This window comes from Haliotis cracherodii, unplaced genomic scaffold (genome assembly GCF_022045235.1).
Source record: "Haliotis cracherodii isolate W230 unplaced genomic scaffold, xgHalCrac1.p SCAF_9, whole genome shotgun sequence".
Lineage (NCBI taxonomy): Eukaryota > Metazoa > Mollusca > Gastropoda > Lepetellida > Haliotidae > Haliotis > Haliotis cracherodii.
Genome location: NW_027266343.1, coordinates 27,854,069 through 27,869,881, shown reverse-complemented (window position 1 = coordinate 27,869,881; position 15,813 = coordinate 27,854,069). Strand labels below are relative to the sequence as shown.

General features: G+C 39.5%; 1 protein-coding gene across 2 annotated transcripts in view; it reads left to right on the top strand.

Moving 5' to 3' along the window:
- The first annotated feature begins 2,830 nt into the window (after positions 1 to 2,830).
- Positions 2,831 to 15,813, top strand: part of LOC139452060 (triacylglycerol hydrolase DDHD2-like) — a 37,554-nt gene continuing 24,571 nt past the window's right edge. For both annotated transcript variants that reach the window (XM_071233363.1, XM_071233362.1), the window contains exons 1-5: positions 2,831 to 2,989; positions 8,097 to 8,396; positions 11,038 to 11,418; positions 12,797 to 12,993; positions 13,621 to 13,764. In XM_071233363.1, coding sequence (XP_071089464.1) covers positions 2,848 to 2,989; positions 8,097 to 8,396; positions 11,038 to 11,418; positions 12,797 to 12,993; positions 13,621 to 13,764 — 1,164 coding nt within the window. In that variant the 5' untranslated portion in view covers positions 2,831 to 2,847. The remainder of the gene's footprint in view (positions 2,990 to 8,096; positions 8,397 to 11,037; positions 11,419 to 12,796; positions 12,994 to 13,620; positions 13,765 to 15,813) is intronic.

Here is a 15,813-nt window from a genome sequence, read left to right as displayed (position 1 = left end):
TATGCATACAAAAAGGACATGACGTCGTAAAATCCATGTGATGGGTTGGTTTCACATTGTACTATTGGCATTCCATTTCTTGTATATGGGCGAAGGGCCTACACATAAATAAACTAATTTTGACTTTTACTTTTGAATCGCATTGACATGTTCTCGTTTAATTTGCCACGTGTTCATGATTGGAAAGGTAGGTGGTCTAGACCCGAATTACCGCTAGACCAAAGACGAATACCACGCTCCCATTGTTTGTCCTCAATTGTTTATCCGATTACGATATTTACCTTTACATGTTAATCCAAATCCCACCATGTTAAAGTCTGTGTATGTATTAAGAAGTGACGAAGTTTGAGACTTTCTGGGACTTTCCCAAATAATGTGTATATTATATCATGGAGGAGCGAAACAGATGACTTTAACAATTAATTACTCGATCTTGGGCAACTTGGGTGGTGTGTGGTTTGGGTTTGGGTGAGGCTGGGGGTAGGGGATAAGCTCTACCGGAATAGCACTTTCTGTGGTCAATATTGTTTTATGTGTATATTGTGTTTGAACAGTGGCCTATGATTTATACCTTGTCTTGCCTTGCCTTGCCTTGCCAGTAACTAAACTGACGTCCAAAAGAAACTTTACCAACTGAAAATATAAATTTCAGACAAATTATAAATTTTTCCCGATGAAGTCGATCTAAAACACATAACCCAAATACAACAATAGTGTATGCAGAAAATGTTAATCGTCTGTTACATGTTTGCGAGACAACACGCGAAAAAGTGAAAAACACGTGCACAACGGACAACTGAAAATGCACGTGCGGGTAAGGGTATAAAACGATTGCAACGGCAAGTCAGACATCAAAGTGATAAAAAAAAAACACAAAAGAAATGCCACGACTCACAGTCTAACAACGTGAACTAGCCTTGGGTATGGTACAGATGAGAGCCACCCGCGCCCATATTGCACGAACCTTCGGTTGCTCCCGTGTTGCCGTTACCAAGTTGATGCAACGTTACAGACAGACAGGGCGGACCGCTGACAGGCCAAGAACAGGCAGACCCAGGTTGACCACTGATGACCACTTGCGTACCTTGGACCTCCGAAATCGCTTCCTGACAGTAACGTCATCGGCGACAAATGCCTTACGTCACAGGGTTAGTTGACAGACAGTGGCCAGGAGACTCAGGGCTCATGGAATCAGGGCCTTTAGACCATACAGAGGACAGCTATTGACAGCGCAACATCGTCGTCTGCGATTGAGATGGGCCCGGACTGTACGACGTTGGCAACGATGTGACTGGCAGAGGGTTATCTTCACTGACGAAAGTCGATTCTGTATGTTTAGGGCTGATGGAAGACAACGTGTTTACCGCCGAAGGGGTGAACGAACGGCGGCGTGTTGCGTGCAGGAGGTCGTACCATATGGTGGAGGGAGTGTCATGGTGTTGGGAGGGATCTGTGGGCATGAGAGGACACCGCTGGTCATCGTTGACGGAAACTTGACAGCTCAGCGTTACATGGATAACATTCTTCGTCCAGTTGTCCTACCATTTCTCCAACAGCAGCAACGTGGTGTCATTTATCAGCATGACAACGCTAGAGCCCATACAGCCAGAATTGTCACTAACTTCCTCGCAGCCAACAACGTCAACGTCCTGCTGTGGCCTGCACGCTCACCCGACATGTCCCCCGTAGAACACCTCTGGGACTTGATGGATCGTCGTGTTCGACAACGACCCCACTCTCCATCCAACCGGCAAGAACTGATCTTGGCCCTCCAAGAAGCATGGCGTCAAATCCCCCGTGACCTCATCAGACGACTGACTTTTTCTGTGCGTCGAAGAGTTTTTGCGTGTATTGAGGCATTTGGTGGTCACACACTCTACTAATGGCTTGTTATTGAACGTGAGCGATTCTTTATGTACTCTGCCCATTGTCCATGATTCTGAAAGCTAGCGTTTTGTACCACACCCAACTTTGGGGGGGGGGGGGGGGGGGGTGGGGGTGGGGGGGGGTGGGGTGGGGTGGTGGGGGGTTCTGACGTCATTCTCGGTCGCGGTATGATTGTCATTTTCAGGGTTGATTCTGTTGATATATTGATCTTCTCAATACACTTTACTTCATGCATGTATGTTTTGTTGTTTTTGAGCAAGAGTGATTTCAAACTCTGGTAAAGTTTCTTTTGGACGTCAGTTTATAAAGAAAAGGTCCGGTCTTGTCGGTGCATGGTAAGAATACTCTTGGTTATATGAATACACATGAATGACACGAGATTTATTAATATTCATGATGTGTGTCAGCTTGTCCTGTTTTCGGAATTTTATTGACTCTTTCTCTGCCTAAGTTTCCCTATGTTAAGCCTCGTCTCTGAACATATTAATGATATTATCTTTTTGTAAAATCCCTCTTTCTACTCTTTAATAATGTATCACCGATTAAACGTTATAGTGGAAATAAAGTGTGTGCTATTGTTTCTCGAAAGTCTGATCTTACACTTGGGGAATGTTGTAGACCTAACATGGCACTAATTAGGTGTTATGTGACACTGTGGTTGCGTTCCCCTTTTTATGAAAACGCCTCTCGCGGGAGTATCTGGAATCTACCATTTCCATAATTTAGCGTCCGTCTATCAATACAAGGCACATATTGCATTCATACAAATCGATTAATTATTTTGCAGTATGGTCTCATCGCTTAACCGCATCAGAAATCATATAGAGTAAAACCACAGGAAAATAAAGATTATTATAATTTACGTTCACTATTTCAATCTTACAGCAGTTATTCCCCTTGTGATTGACATGTGATCGGCACCTCACTTCCGTTTCCTGTGTAGTAAGCCGACGTGTTGATATGGCTGACAGAGGCAAGAAAGACTCGACTCCTCCGCCGTTACTGTTGATGCCGGCTGGTGGTGGACTTACTCTTAATCCTCCTGATCAACCGAATGTCCTGATGCCCATTATTCAATCAGAACCTTCACTTTTAGGACCAGGTATGCTGAATAAATACAGCAGATGTAAATGTCAGCTGTGACGATTTTGACTTTTCTGTGTTTATGAGACGCAGTGTTGTAATATTTACTTCGAGATCACATTCAAAAAAATCTGTATCGTTGAAATTTATTCTGTTATTTTGGTAGTTTTATGGAAACACTGCATTCATATTTTCCGGTAAACAACTTCTGCTGATATGTTCGTGGTCTCACCGTAACATTCAACATGGTTAATGTCTGGAACTGTATTTATAATATCGCAATGGCAGGGTCCTTGAATTTTGGAACAATATCTCGTCTAAAGCAAACATGGGCTTTTTGGATAGTATTGGTCTCTAGTTACCTATTCTTGTCGTAAGAGATAGTTGACTTATGTGATATTGGTGGTCAGGTTTGTTGACTTGGTTGATCCCATGATGGTATGGGAAAGACGACTATACATACATACCAAGTCATTGTACACCTACGGCATATGGGTCTTTGCTCATATTATTGACCACTGGTTTGTCTGGCTCATACTTGATTATCTGCAGGCTGCTTTGTTACTGTTTAACAAAACAAACATTCATATCACCATATCACCTAGTAGTAGAATGGTATACAATATCGTCACAACAATGTGAAGAACCTTTCTTGTATGACTTTTTGTTGTTGAAACAAGATGAACCTACTGAAAAACTGAAGAACTAAGGGTATGATTGATTCATTAGAACACCACTGGGGCTAAAGGGACACTGATCTGCACAATTCGTAATTGTCACTTTTATTGATAGTATAATTGTCACTTTTATTGATAGTATAAAGGCGTATGGTCACATTGATCATTGTTGATCAACAAAATGAAATACATTTTTGGAAATAATAAGGAAATTTAGGTATTATTGTGGGTAGCATCCGTAATGGTGATGAAGTTTTGATAAGTCACTTGCCAACACACTTGTTAATTGTGCAATTTTCCTTTACACTATTTTGACTTGCAACACAATGTATTTATTGCACCTTAGCATTGCTTATTTTATCGTGTTTATATTTTTAAGTCAAAATGTGCAAAACTTTCATGTAGGAAATTAATTAAACGCCAAAATATTCAGTTATTTTACAAACTGACTGACAAAATAAATATGTCCATCTGTATTATTATGATAACGAATTCCAAACATTTTCATGTTTAATATCATCACCAAGTGACTGAAAATGTTAGGATTAAAAGTACATTTGTATATTGTTTGGCTTCTAATCCTAGCATAATTAATCTATTTTAAACTGTTTTTGTCTGTCTTGATAATTTTTAGTCAATTTGTTAAATGACTGAAATATTTAGATATTTTATAAATTGCCTGAGTGGATTACATGTTACACATTGACTATAACGTCTATCGCGCATCGAAGAACTTTACAACCAAGACGTAGAGGAACAAGAATATTCTGCTCAATGCTTCATCAAATGAATGAAAACAAATTGCAAATATCATAATTACAACCTACCAAAGTTATATGTATAATTTTAGGCAGCTTCCTTGTTCGAGGAATGTTTCCGTGAATATCCACATAAAGGATCAAAATCCCAAACGTCTACAGTTGTACAAAGGAACTTATTTGGTGTCAGGTGTCTATGTAACAATCAAATTTTTAAAAATATATATATATCGTTTCGGGATATTATAACCCGTGTTCAATTCTTAACCATGTTAACTAATCACTTACTTTGTTTCACTTGTTTCACATAGGTGTCAAGTCTCAATGGTCAGCTGAGAAAGCCCACGTGACAACTATTTTCATAATATCCACAGTTCTTTAAAAAATATCCATTTAGTTAGATAACAACGAGCAATCAATCAACATATTATCGGTTACCCCTTTGAAAAAAGTATGTTGTTTTTACATCGGCACTTCATGCCATGATATGAGTGTATTCCCTTTGCTTTAGTAAACCTACACATGTAAACACTTACTTTTGACATATCCACTGTGCAAGATAACAGTCATTAATTAATCAACATATTTTCTGTCAATCCTTTGATGGCAAGGAATGATCTGTTGATTTACAAAAAAGTACCGTAAATCAACTGATCATTCATTTCTTTCTCATTGTTTCTGGGCTGCCACGTGCATATTACATAACACACATTTATCCTCACTTCAAACCTGGATTAAGATTGAATAATTACCCCAGACACAAGAAACGCCAAATGGGAACCTTCATCAGGTAATCTGAGTGGTGCCACCACTAATTATACCTGTAATAAATTCATTAACTGAGCATCTAGTGAATGACGACAAATACACAAGTATAGGGTTATACTAGAAAACATGGAAGACAACAAGGGAGTAGTAATAGTATTATCCACGCAATCGGAAATCCGAAAAGGCTTTCACTGCACTATAGTTGTACCAACATGACCAAGGTTCCGTCTGTCCAAAAACTTTGTCTGTGCGATTTCTCTTAAAGGGGCACTGATCTAACGCCATTCCCCGGACTGGTTGTTGCCTTTGTTTTTGTTTTTTCCCCCGTGAGTACCCGGATGATACGCAACGCAACTGAGCGTGACCAGAGACTGGGCTACCGTCTGCAAGGACAGCTAAATAAACTTGGAGGCTGGAGGCAATATATTTTTACGCATTTTTGAATAAACACTGATTGGTTAAATGTGATCTATAAAGATTCGACAAAGGGCGCATGTTAATTAATTTCTTCAGCCTAAACAAACAGACAAAAAGAACGGCGGAGCTCATCGGAAGTCGTCATTTGGAAATACCCCAGGTGGTTATAGTTTAATACTAAAAAATAGTATCCATGCAGTGAAAGCATTTTCGGATTTCGGATTGCGTCGATAATACGATTACTACTCCCTTGTTGTCATCCACGTTTTCTCGTATAACCTGTGTATTTGTCGTCATTCACTTGATGCTCAGTTAATGAATTTATTACAGGTACAATTAGTGGGAGCACCACTTAGATTACCTGACAAAGGTTCTCATTTGGCATTTATTGTGTCTGGGGTAATTATTCAATCTAAATCCAGGTTTGAAGTGAGGTGAAATGTGTGTTATGTAATATGCACGTGGCAGCCCAGCAAGAGATGAATGATCAGTCGATTTACTTTTTTTGTTTTTTTTCGTTCCTAGTCATCAAAGGATTAACAGAAAATACGTTGATCGATTAATCACTGTTATCTTGCGCAGTGGATATGTCAAAAGTGAGTGTTTACATGTCTAGGTTTACTAAAACAAAGGGAATACACTCCTATCATGGCGTGAAGTGCCGATGTAAAAACAACATACTTTGTTCAAAGGGTTAACTGATAATACGTTGATTGGTTGCTCATTGTTATCAAACTCAGTGGATTTTTTAGGAACCGTGGACGTAATGAAAATAGTTGTCACGTGGCCTTTCTCAGCCAACCTTTGAGACTTGACACCTATGTGAAACACCTGAAACAATCCAAGTGATCAGTTGAGAAACGAACACTGGTTATAATATCCCGAAACGATATATATCTTTTAGAATATTTGATAGTTACAGAGACACGTGACATCGAATAAGTTATTTTGTATAGCTGCAGATGAGTTGGATATTATTCCTTTGTGTGGATATTCACGGATACATTCCTCGAACAAGGAAGCTGCCTATTTATACACATAAATTTGGTAAGTTGTAATTATGGTATTTGCATTTTGTTTTCCTTCATTTGAACCGATTCGTTCTTGTTTCTCTACGTCTTGGTTGGGAAATTCTTCAATGCGCGATAGACGTTGTTTTCACAGGTCATTTCCTTTGTAAGCGTGTATAGATTACCGTCAATTTGTAAAATGTGATTCTCTCAGGCAATTTATAAAATGTGTAAATATTTCAGTCATTTTGACTACAAAATCTGTCCAGATTGATTAAGACGATCTAAAGGGCCTACAAACATCACAACAGATTATTATGTAGGATTAGAAGCCAAACAACATAGAAATGTACGTTTCAACGTAACATTTTCAGTCTCTTGGTGATGACATAAACATCAAAATGTTTGGAATTCGTTATCATAATAATACAGATGGAAATGTTTTTCTGTCACTTTGTAAAAAAACTGAATATTTAGACGTTTAATAAATATGTTACACATTTTGACAGTAAAAAAATACACACACTATAAAAAAAGCAATGCTCAGATGAAATATTTACTTTGTGTTGCAAGTTAAAATAGTGTAAACGAAAATCGCAAAATTACCAAGCAAGTGACTTATCAAAACTTCGTCACCATTACCGATGCTACCCACAAAGATACCTACATTTCCTTATTATCTCGAAAACTGTATTTCATTTTGTTGATCAATGTGACCATACGCTCTTATTACTACCGGTATCCATAAAAGTGACTAATGCGCTTACGAATGGCGCAACAGAGGTCGCGAGCTAGTCTAGATTTCTGCTCTACATCCGGGTACTCACTGGGAAAAAACAATAACAAAGGCAACAACCAGTCCCGGGGAATTGCGTTAGATCAGTGCCCCTTTAAACTATTCAGTGGATTCATCTCAAACTTAGTACATATAATCTGTGTCATATGTAGGGGTGCAGTCAAAAGAAAAAAATTGTTTTTATTAATTTTCCATTTTTTTTTGTCATTTTTTTTTTTCATGTTTTGAACTAAGAAATATGTTGGAATTGAAGTCCGTGGTATTATTGAGCCCTGCTCACTTTTTGTCTTGTTATCAAACTATAACCATCAGGGGTATTTCCAAATAATGACATCCAATGAGCTTTCGTCGTTCTTTTTGTCAGTTTAGGCTGAAGAAATTAATTAACATGCGCCCTATGTCGAAATCTTCATAGATCACAGGTAATCAATCAGTGTTCAAAAATGTGTAAAACAAATATTGTTTTCAAGTTTATTTAGCTGTCCTTGCAGACGGTAGCCCAGTCTCTTGTCACGCTCAGTTGCTTTAGCGAGCAAATCAACTCAGTGAAGCTTGTGAGTCCTAGCGGCCAGTGTCAGACAGCCGAGAAGAAGCCAGAGATTAGTGCCCCTTTAATACTGTTCAGCATATTGAGTGCATTGTTCAAGATGTTTTTGAAAATGTTTTTGTACATATTATTTTCTTTTATTCATTTATTCAGATGAAGAAGGGGAAGCGGACAGTTTTGTTGGCCAGGGTCCAGCCCCACCCATGGGGCAACCAGGTCCTCCTCAACCAAATTCTTTCAACTACTTCCAAGGTTCACAATCTTCAGGGATGCCAGGAAGTAGTGATCCTTTTGCAAACATTGGTCAGCAGGCGCCTCTAGCCCCACCCCAAAGCAACACACCACCAATGCCCCCAGTGTCTGGGATGCCAGGGGTGTCCAACTTTCAGTCTGTCCCTCAACACTCTCAGTCTGGTCTGCCTACAATGCTCGGTGGTGGTCCTCCACCTAAAGGTAGAATAGACATGTTTGAATTTGTGCCTTTCACAATGTTCTCCAGTGGCCCAATTTAATATTGGTGGAAACAGAAATAGGGTTGACATGATTTGCTTTTAAGGCTTCGGGGCATCTTCCGAGTTCAGTGTAAGATAGCTGGATATTTTATAAAGAAACATGTTTAGAAGGTGGCATTTGTTTTCTGGTCGCTGTTAGTAGAACCGACACATTTACTGGTTAAAGTATCCGTATGTCTTGTGGAATTACTAAATTTTGGAATGCGTATACATGTGGCTGATCAGGAGACAAGTAACTCAAATCAGTTAATTTCTAATGCTTCTAGTCCTATAACTAACTCAGCAGTGGACTATATACAAATAATAGTCACGTATGATGTTCCTGATGAAGTCATCTTGCTGATGAGTGCCACATTCAGGTTTGTTTATTTGCCCACACTATCCCAGGTTATTATGTTGACTGTGAGTGTGACATCCGGGGTAGACTAGATTTTCAGCAACCCATGCATGCCATAAAAGGCAACTAATAGGATTGGGTGGTCAGACTTGCTGACTTGGTTGATGCATATCATGGTATCCCAATTGCGTAGATTGATGCTCATGATGTCAATCACAAGATTGTCTGTTCCATACTGCTGTCATATAGCTTGAATATTGCTGAGTGTGGCGTTAAACAAACAAACAAATTTAACCTCATCTGAATTCTAAATCATGTACTGGTAAGGTCACAAGAAGATGCTGAGTTTCCTATTTCTCAACTATCCTAATTATCAGATGCCAGTCTTAACACCCTCGTGGACATTCCATTTAATACATGCCCTTTTTATACAGTGTGTATAGTGAACAAATCATACTGAACCTACTCAGCAAAGTTTTGTTAGATACAAGAAGTGATGGTAATTCAGTTGGAACCACAATATTTGATTGTTTATCCTAACTTTGTCATGCATGTGAAAGGCACATATACAAACTGGGGAAGAATGTGTGGTGAACTGTATCCCTTCAGATAGCACTGAAGCTATAGTTGAATGTTTGCAGGGCTCCAGATAAAAGCTTTGTTGTCATTCACTGTACATGCTGTGGGTAGTCACATTTGTTTGGGACATTCAGTATTGTTTAACTCGCGTGCAATCTCATTAAAATCAGATCTTAGTTCTTGCTGCCGCTAAACAAAGATCTGAGGACATCCCATTGCGGGGTCACGTCAGACCAATCTTCAAATTGGCGACTACGCCTTAAAACATATTTTGACAAATTCTCGATTACAAATTTAAAACCTGAACAAAAAAACATTCTGCAATGGGTAAAAGATGGTCTAGATTGTAAGGATTCAGTCGTTAAACCCGTAACTATCGTTCGGAATACCCCATGTTAAAGTTTTCGAGATTGCATGATTAGAAATCACATTCTGACTGTCACTTTCATAATCTGGTAAGCGACGCACTGATTGGTCGGATGAAAGGTCGTTCTGACGTGACCCCTAATGGGATGTCTTCAGATCTTTGTTTAGCGGTAGCGAGAACTAAGATCTGATTTTAATGAGATTGACTCTTGTGGGCCCAACCTATTGGGTGCTTGTATACATAAAGGGAACCTTTTTCATACATAATTCTTAAGACACTATTTCATATATTTCGGGTAACTTGTTATATCCATAAGCTCACAACAGTGATAGAAGTCTAAATTACAATGAATAAGCAAGGTGCAGCACCTTGTTGCATTATTTCACTGCAGTAGATATGTTGTACCTGCATTCAATCAGTAAATAAAGATCTCTAAAGACATACCAGTAAACAAAATGAAAAGGCTACATTGGGTAATTACGCACAGTGTCATTATACCACATGTCTTGGTTTTCTTAATTATTTCATGGTTATTTGTATGCAACAACTCCAATTGGATTGGGTTTTGGGGATATATTGTGCATTTTACACAACTACGCAGTTTATCTGAGGTCTGTATTTGAATACAGCTTGTACATATTGTAGTGTTAAAGGCCAACCTTGTTTCATTATGTTTTTATCATGTATATAGTATTAATCGAGAGTTTAAGTAACACGTTTTATGAGGCCGTGCATTTGGATGCTAAAATAGTGACAACTCAAAAGAGAATCAGTGGACAAAAACTAGTGTGTACAAATACTAAGCAGAACTCCAGGTACAGACCTGCTTCTCCTGTTGTTTGTGTCCGGCAGCAGTTTGTACTGGACCCAGCAGTGTCATACATGGCCGAGGAATTAACAAAGAAATAAACTAGAGGAGAAAAATATATGATTAATTCTTCTTTTCTACTTTGACCATGTGAATATTTGTTTTATGTAATAAACATGATAAAATAAGGTTTGCCTCAAGTGTATGGTTTGTGAAGAAGGTATTTGTTGTGATATTTTTTCACCTCTGATCATAGTGTATATCTTATGATTTCTTTTATAATGTTATTTATCTTGTTAATTTTATTAATGATTTTGAGAAGATTTCCATAATAATAAGCATGGCAAGGAGTTCTAATCTGTAACAGGCTTGGTAATTGCATCTTATCTATCAATTTGGTCATTTTACACCCCGTTCACATGTACCAAGGATCATACGTGTTACTACAGTTATTGTGCGGTTATATAGTGCCATGTTTCACCTATTTTCAGGTCCAGCCACTGGCAACATGTTCCGCAACACTGGTCCCCTGCGTTACGCCCAGCCACCCCAGGGGACATATGCAACAACAGGCATCCCCCCGCCTGGACCCCAGACGACCCCCTTCTCACAACCCTCCCCTTTCCAGCCACCACCCACAGCCATGTCCACTCCTCCCCGCCCACCCACAGCCATGATCCCTCCCATGTCCTCCGACCCACAGGCTTCTCAAGCTCCCCCACAGGTTGGGACGGGGCCTCTGAGTGGTGCGGCTCTGGTGTACCAGCCTGTGCAGGCTCACTGGTGCTTTTGTAAGAATGTGGAAAACAAGGATGTGTGGTTCCCTTTCTCTCTCCTCGACTCACTCAGGATAGAGGAGTGTTATAAGACAGGTAGCCTCATCTCATATATATAAGACCATCATGTACATCATCCTCTGTATCTCCAAGGCTAGCATTTCGGTAAACCTACACTAACCCCTGGACCCATCCCTGTGGTTCTCACAATGTTAAATTTGCCCTTGATTTCCATTTGCCAATTTGATTGGGTACACTACTAAGTGTGATGCATAAATATGTGAACATCTACTTTATATCCTGCATTCCACGTTGTAAGAGCACAGTTGCTCCTTGTTTGTGCAGCCCTTGACAACTATTGCTCTCCTGCTGGTCCAGGGTTTGTAAGCATCATGGTCATGCTTGAAGGTGCTGAGGTCTAGGATCTTCATCACTTTGGGTTTCTTTTCACAATAAACAGGAATAAACCGACATTGTCAGCCTGCCACTTTAGAAACTAGTCTGAAGCCGTGTCTTGTAAAATTCAGTTAGTCTAGTAAGATCAGCTAATGAGTGCCAAATGATGTCACTAAAATTTACTGAAAACATGGTTAGAAATTGGCACTAGTCCTTTGGTCCTTGCCAAACTGACAAATAGTTAAGGTATCATAAGGACTAGTAGATATTTGTCATTTTAAGGGTTTTGCTATGTGTTATTATAAGGACTAGTGGACCAAAAATGTTAGTTTCTACTGCTGGAAAATGATGCTGAAAGCCAAGTTGGGGCTCGTGGACTGCTCTGTGGTATATACGTCAGCGGGACTCCAGAGCTCCAGATAAGCTGCGTATCTGCTTGAAATACGCATCAGAAATGCAGAAATACACAGTTTAAATATAATCCAAGCGTATCAAATACGCAACGAAGATTACAGATATGCTACAAAAATAAAACTTGTGCGTATCATCAAAATATTGTGAAGTAACCCTGCGTATTCGATTAGCAAATCAGCAACTTATTTTGAAACTATAAAGGGGGATTCCGTCAACCTTGCCAAACTCCACGATGACAGTTACATCATGATCATTTGCCATCACAGTTTCTTGTGGGAGTATCGTGGTATTTTTTAGTCCTATAAAGCTCTCGAACCCACACGACACCAGTGTGCAGGGACTAGATGAATAGTGTTTTTAAATATTTAACTTAAATACGCACATGTGTAAAAACTAGTGGGTAACAGAAATTTGAATACGCAGGTAGAATTACTGATACCCAATGATTTTAAAATGCATGGGTAAAATACCATCAACACCAAAAGCTTATCTGGAGCTCTGGGACTCATTTGTTGACCATTACAGATATTATGTACCTTCACAAAGTCTACATAAAATATGAGGAAGTTTGGGATTGTGCTTGTAGACATGCCATGATATACTGCAATACCGTGGCAACTCATACCATGCACTTGTGCCAGTATCCCCATTGTATGTTTAACAGCTGCACGACATGACCCTGAGAACACCGTGATCCCAGCTATCGGTGGGCGCTACGACGTCAACGTGGGCAAGCGGCTGCGCAGCGCGGTGTACTGGGAGGAGGAGCCCACGAGCATCCGCAGGTGCACCTGGTTCTACAAGAGAGAGGGGGACAACAGATACGTCCCCTATGGGGAGGACTTTGCTCAGAAACTAGAGGTACGTGTTTGTATGCTGAATCCCTGACACAAGAAACTGATTCTGTAAGAATATGTTTCAGAACATGATTTATTTGTCCAGTTCTGATAAAAATAGGCAAGTGGTTAAAAGTGCTGTAGTTCTCTTAGATTTGATCACCAGACTATGGTCTTTGGTCACTTTCAATGGTGCTTATAGTCACGATATGGCTGAAATACTGCCGATGTGACTTTAAATCTTAACTCACTCATTGGTGCCACTCCAGTATTTGTGAGCTGCTTCCCATGTCCTGGCAATGATGTGCTTGTTATGGACCCTGGTCCAGTGTCAGCACCCTCCTCATGTGGGTTTTGTCAATGGTCAGCTTCAGTGACTTTCATCCCTCAGGAAACCTGTGAATGTCGGGGTTAGAAAAGGTCTTCATCAACCCATACTTGTCATAAAGGCGACTATGCTTGTCGTTAGAGGCGACTGATGGAATCGGGTGGTCAGGCTCGCTGACTTGGTTGATGCATGTCATTGATCCCAATTGGATGCTCCTGCTGCTTTAACTCGACCAAGCTTAAAAGAGATACTGTTCAACCAAGCTCACTCCCTCTTATCACAATGTGACTGATAACCACATCCTTGTCTGTGCCCGTTTTGTAGGAGGAGTACCGTAATGCAATCCAGTTCAACAGCTGGCACAAGAGGCTTGAGTTTCCAGGAGGGGAAACCATCGTCATGCACAACCCCAATGTCATCGTGCACTTCCAGGCCTCATCTCAGCCTGATGAGTGGGGCAATGTACAGGTGTGTATTTCATACCATTCAGTGTCACCGCATCTTCCTGTTCATCCTGCCCAGGCAACCCCCAAGCCCCCTTCCTGGTACGACTTGACCTAACGTTGCTGTAACGGTATATCCCTCCACTTGAAGTCAATGCACGGCAGCTGGTTTGGGACATTGTTTTCTCCATTGGAAATAATGATTTATCTTGTTTTACCTTTGACATATTTTTGAGAATTACCAGCATATGATCAGTTCCTATTTGTCTATATGTAATGTGTGTAACAACACAATTCAATGAAATTTGGTACCTAATTTGACTTGCTTGATTGACTGATATAATGACAGATGTCACTACAAACAGGAGATTGATTGTCATGTCACTCGTGTGTCATGAGATATTCTGTATCTTAAACTTCTGCTAAAACCTTTTTTATTTGTGATTTTGACTTCCATGTGTCAGACTGCCTAATTGACCAATTTAGTGTACATTTGCTTTCTTTGAAAGAAATGGTGAAAAAACGTGCCTCCAGTTCTCATTGATTGCCATGTTTCATGAGCATGATGCAAATTTGAATAAAATTTAGAATGTGGAAACAATGTGGTACACCATGAAACTTAATAGCAGCATGTCACTCCTGAGAGCATGACAAGAAAACTGGAGGGATGATGTCACTTGCTCTCTTCCACATTCTGGGACTTGTAATACCGTCATAGATGTTGTGGCTGTAGTACACTGGCAGAGCTAACTGTTTTTATGTTAGTTGAGTAGCAAATTGACAAACCCAGTTGTTAACCTGAATGCTGAAATCTCAGATCACTTGCATGATAACTGATCTGCAATTGATAGTATTTAACCTAGTATTTGCATGTTCCTAATTTTAGTTGATGTTACTGGTAGATTTAATGATTTTAATGGAAACTGAATAAATAATGATACATGAGAAATGGATATGACAGATTCTTTGATTTAATATTGTCATAACTGAATATACATTATTAACTTCAATGTTGAGAAACCATGATTAATTTAATTATATATTATGACATTTTAGCAGTGAAATTAATTCTTACATAATATTTATCCACTTTCAGATTTTTCCTTTGAGTTGTTTATTTGTAGATATGGATCATGTAGATATTGTACTAGAAGTGGGCTAGTTTTAACATCTTTTGTTTTTCTTTCTCTTTCATTTCCTTTGGCAAACAGGCAGTCCAAGTAAGCTATGTTTCATTTTGCTTAATAAAAAGGTCCTGTGTTAAGTATATGTTAGAAAAGATATGATCAGTGTGACTTAAACATAGTTACTGGTAAAAACAAACACTGGCATGCTAGCAACTGATCTGTGTTAGTCCATCTGTCGGGCGGGGATATAACCTGGGCTTGGATGCAGGAAACACCGGGAGACACATCCCAATTTGATGTTACTATCTCTCCAAAAGCTTACAGAACACACTTTTGTCTCTGTTATCTCTGGTTCTTTGAGAGTGTCTCTGAGACTGTCATGCTTTTTCTCTTTTTTCTTTAGACCGCCTCCGTGGTCTAGTGGTAGAGCGTCCGCCGGGAGAGCACAAACATAACACGTACATGCACGTCGCTATATAAGTGCAATAATCTTGGACTCAACGTTAAACCCAATTTCACCTCACCTCACCTTTTTCTTTGATCTTTATTTGTTTATCGACGGTTATACTTTATTTCATTTCATTATTCATGTTTACTTCAATGTAACCGATAACCAAACCTTATTGAAGCATGTTTATGTATATTTACAGTAACTCATGTAAGGCACACTACAAGGAGTTTTCTTTGTTGGGGCCAGGCCAAGTGCTTGTTTTACAGAAGACATTTTCATGGTTTTTACACACCCGTGAAGATCCGGGTTAGAATAGGTCTTCAGCAACCCATGGTCGCTGTAAAATGTGACTATGCTTGTTTTAAGAGACGACTAACTCATGATGTCAATCACTGAATTGTCTGGTCCAGACTTGATTATTTGCAGACTGCCGTCATATTGCTGGAATATGGCTGAATGCGGCTTTAAACAACAAACAAACAAATCATGGCTTCAA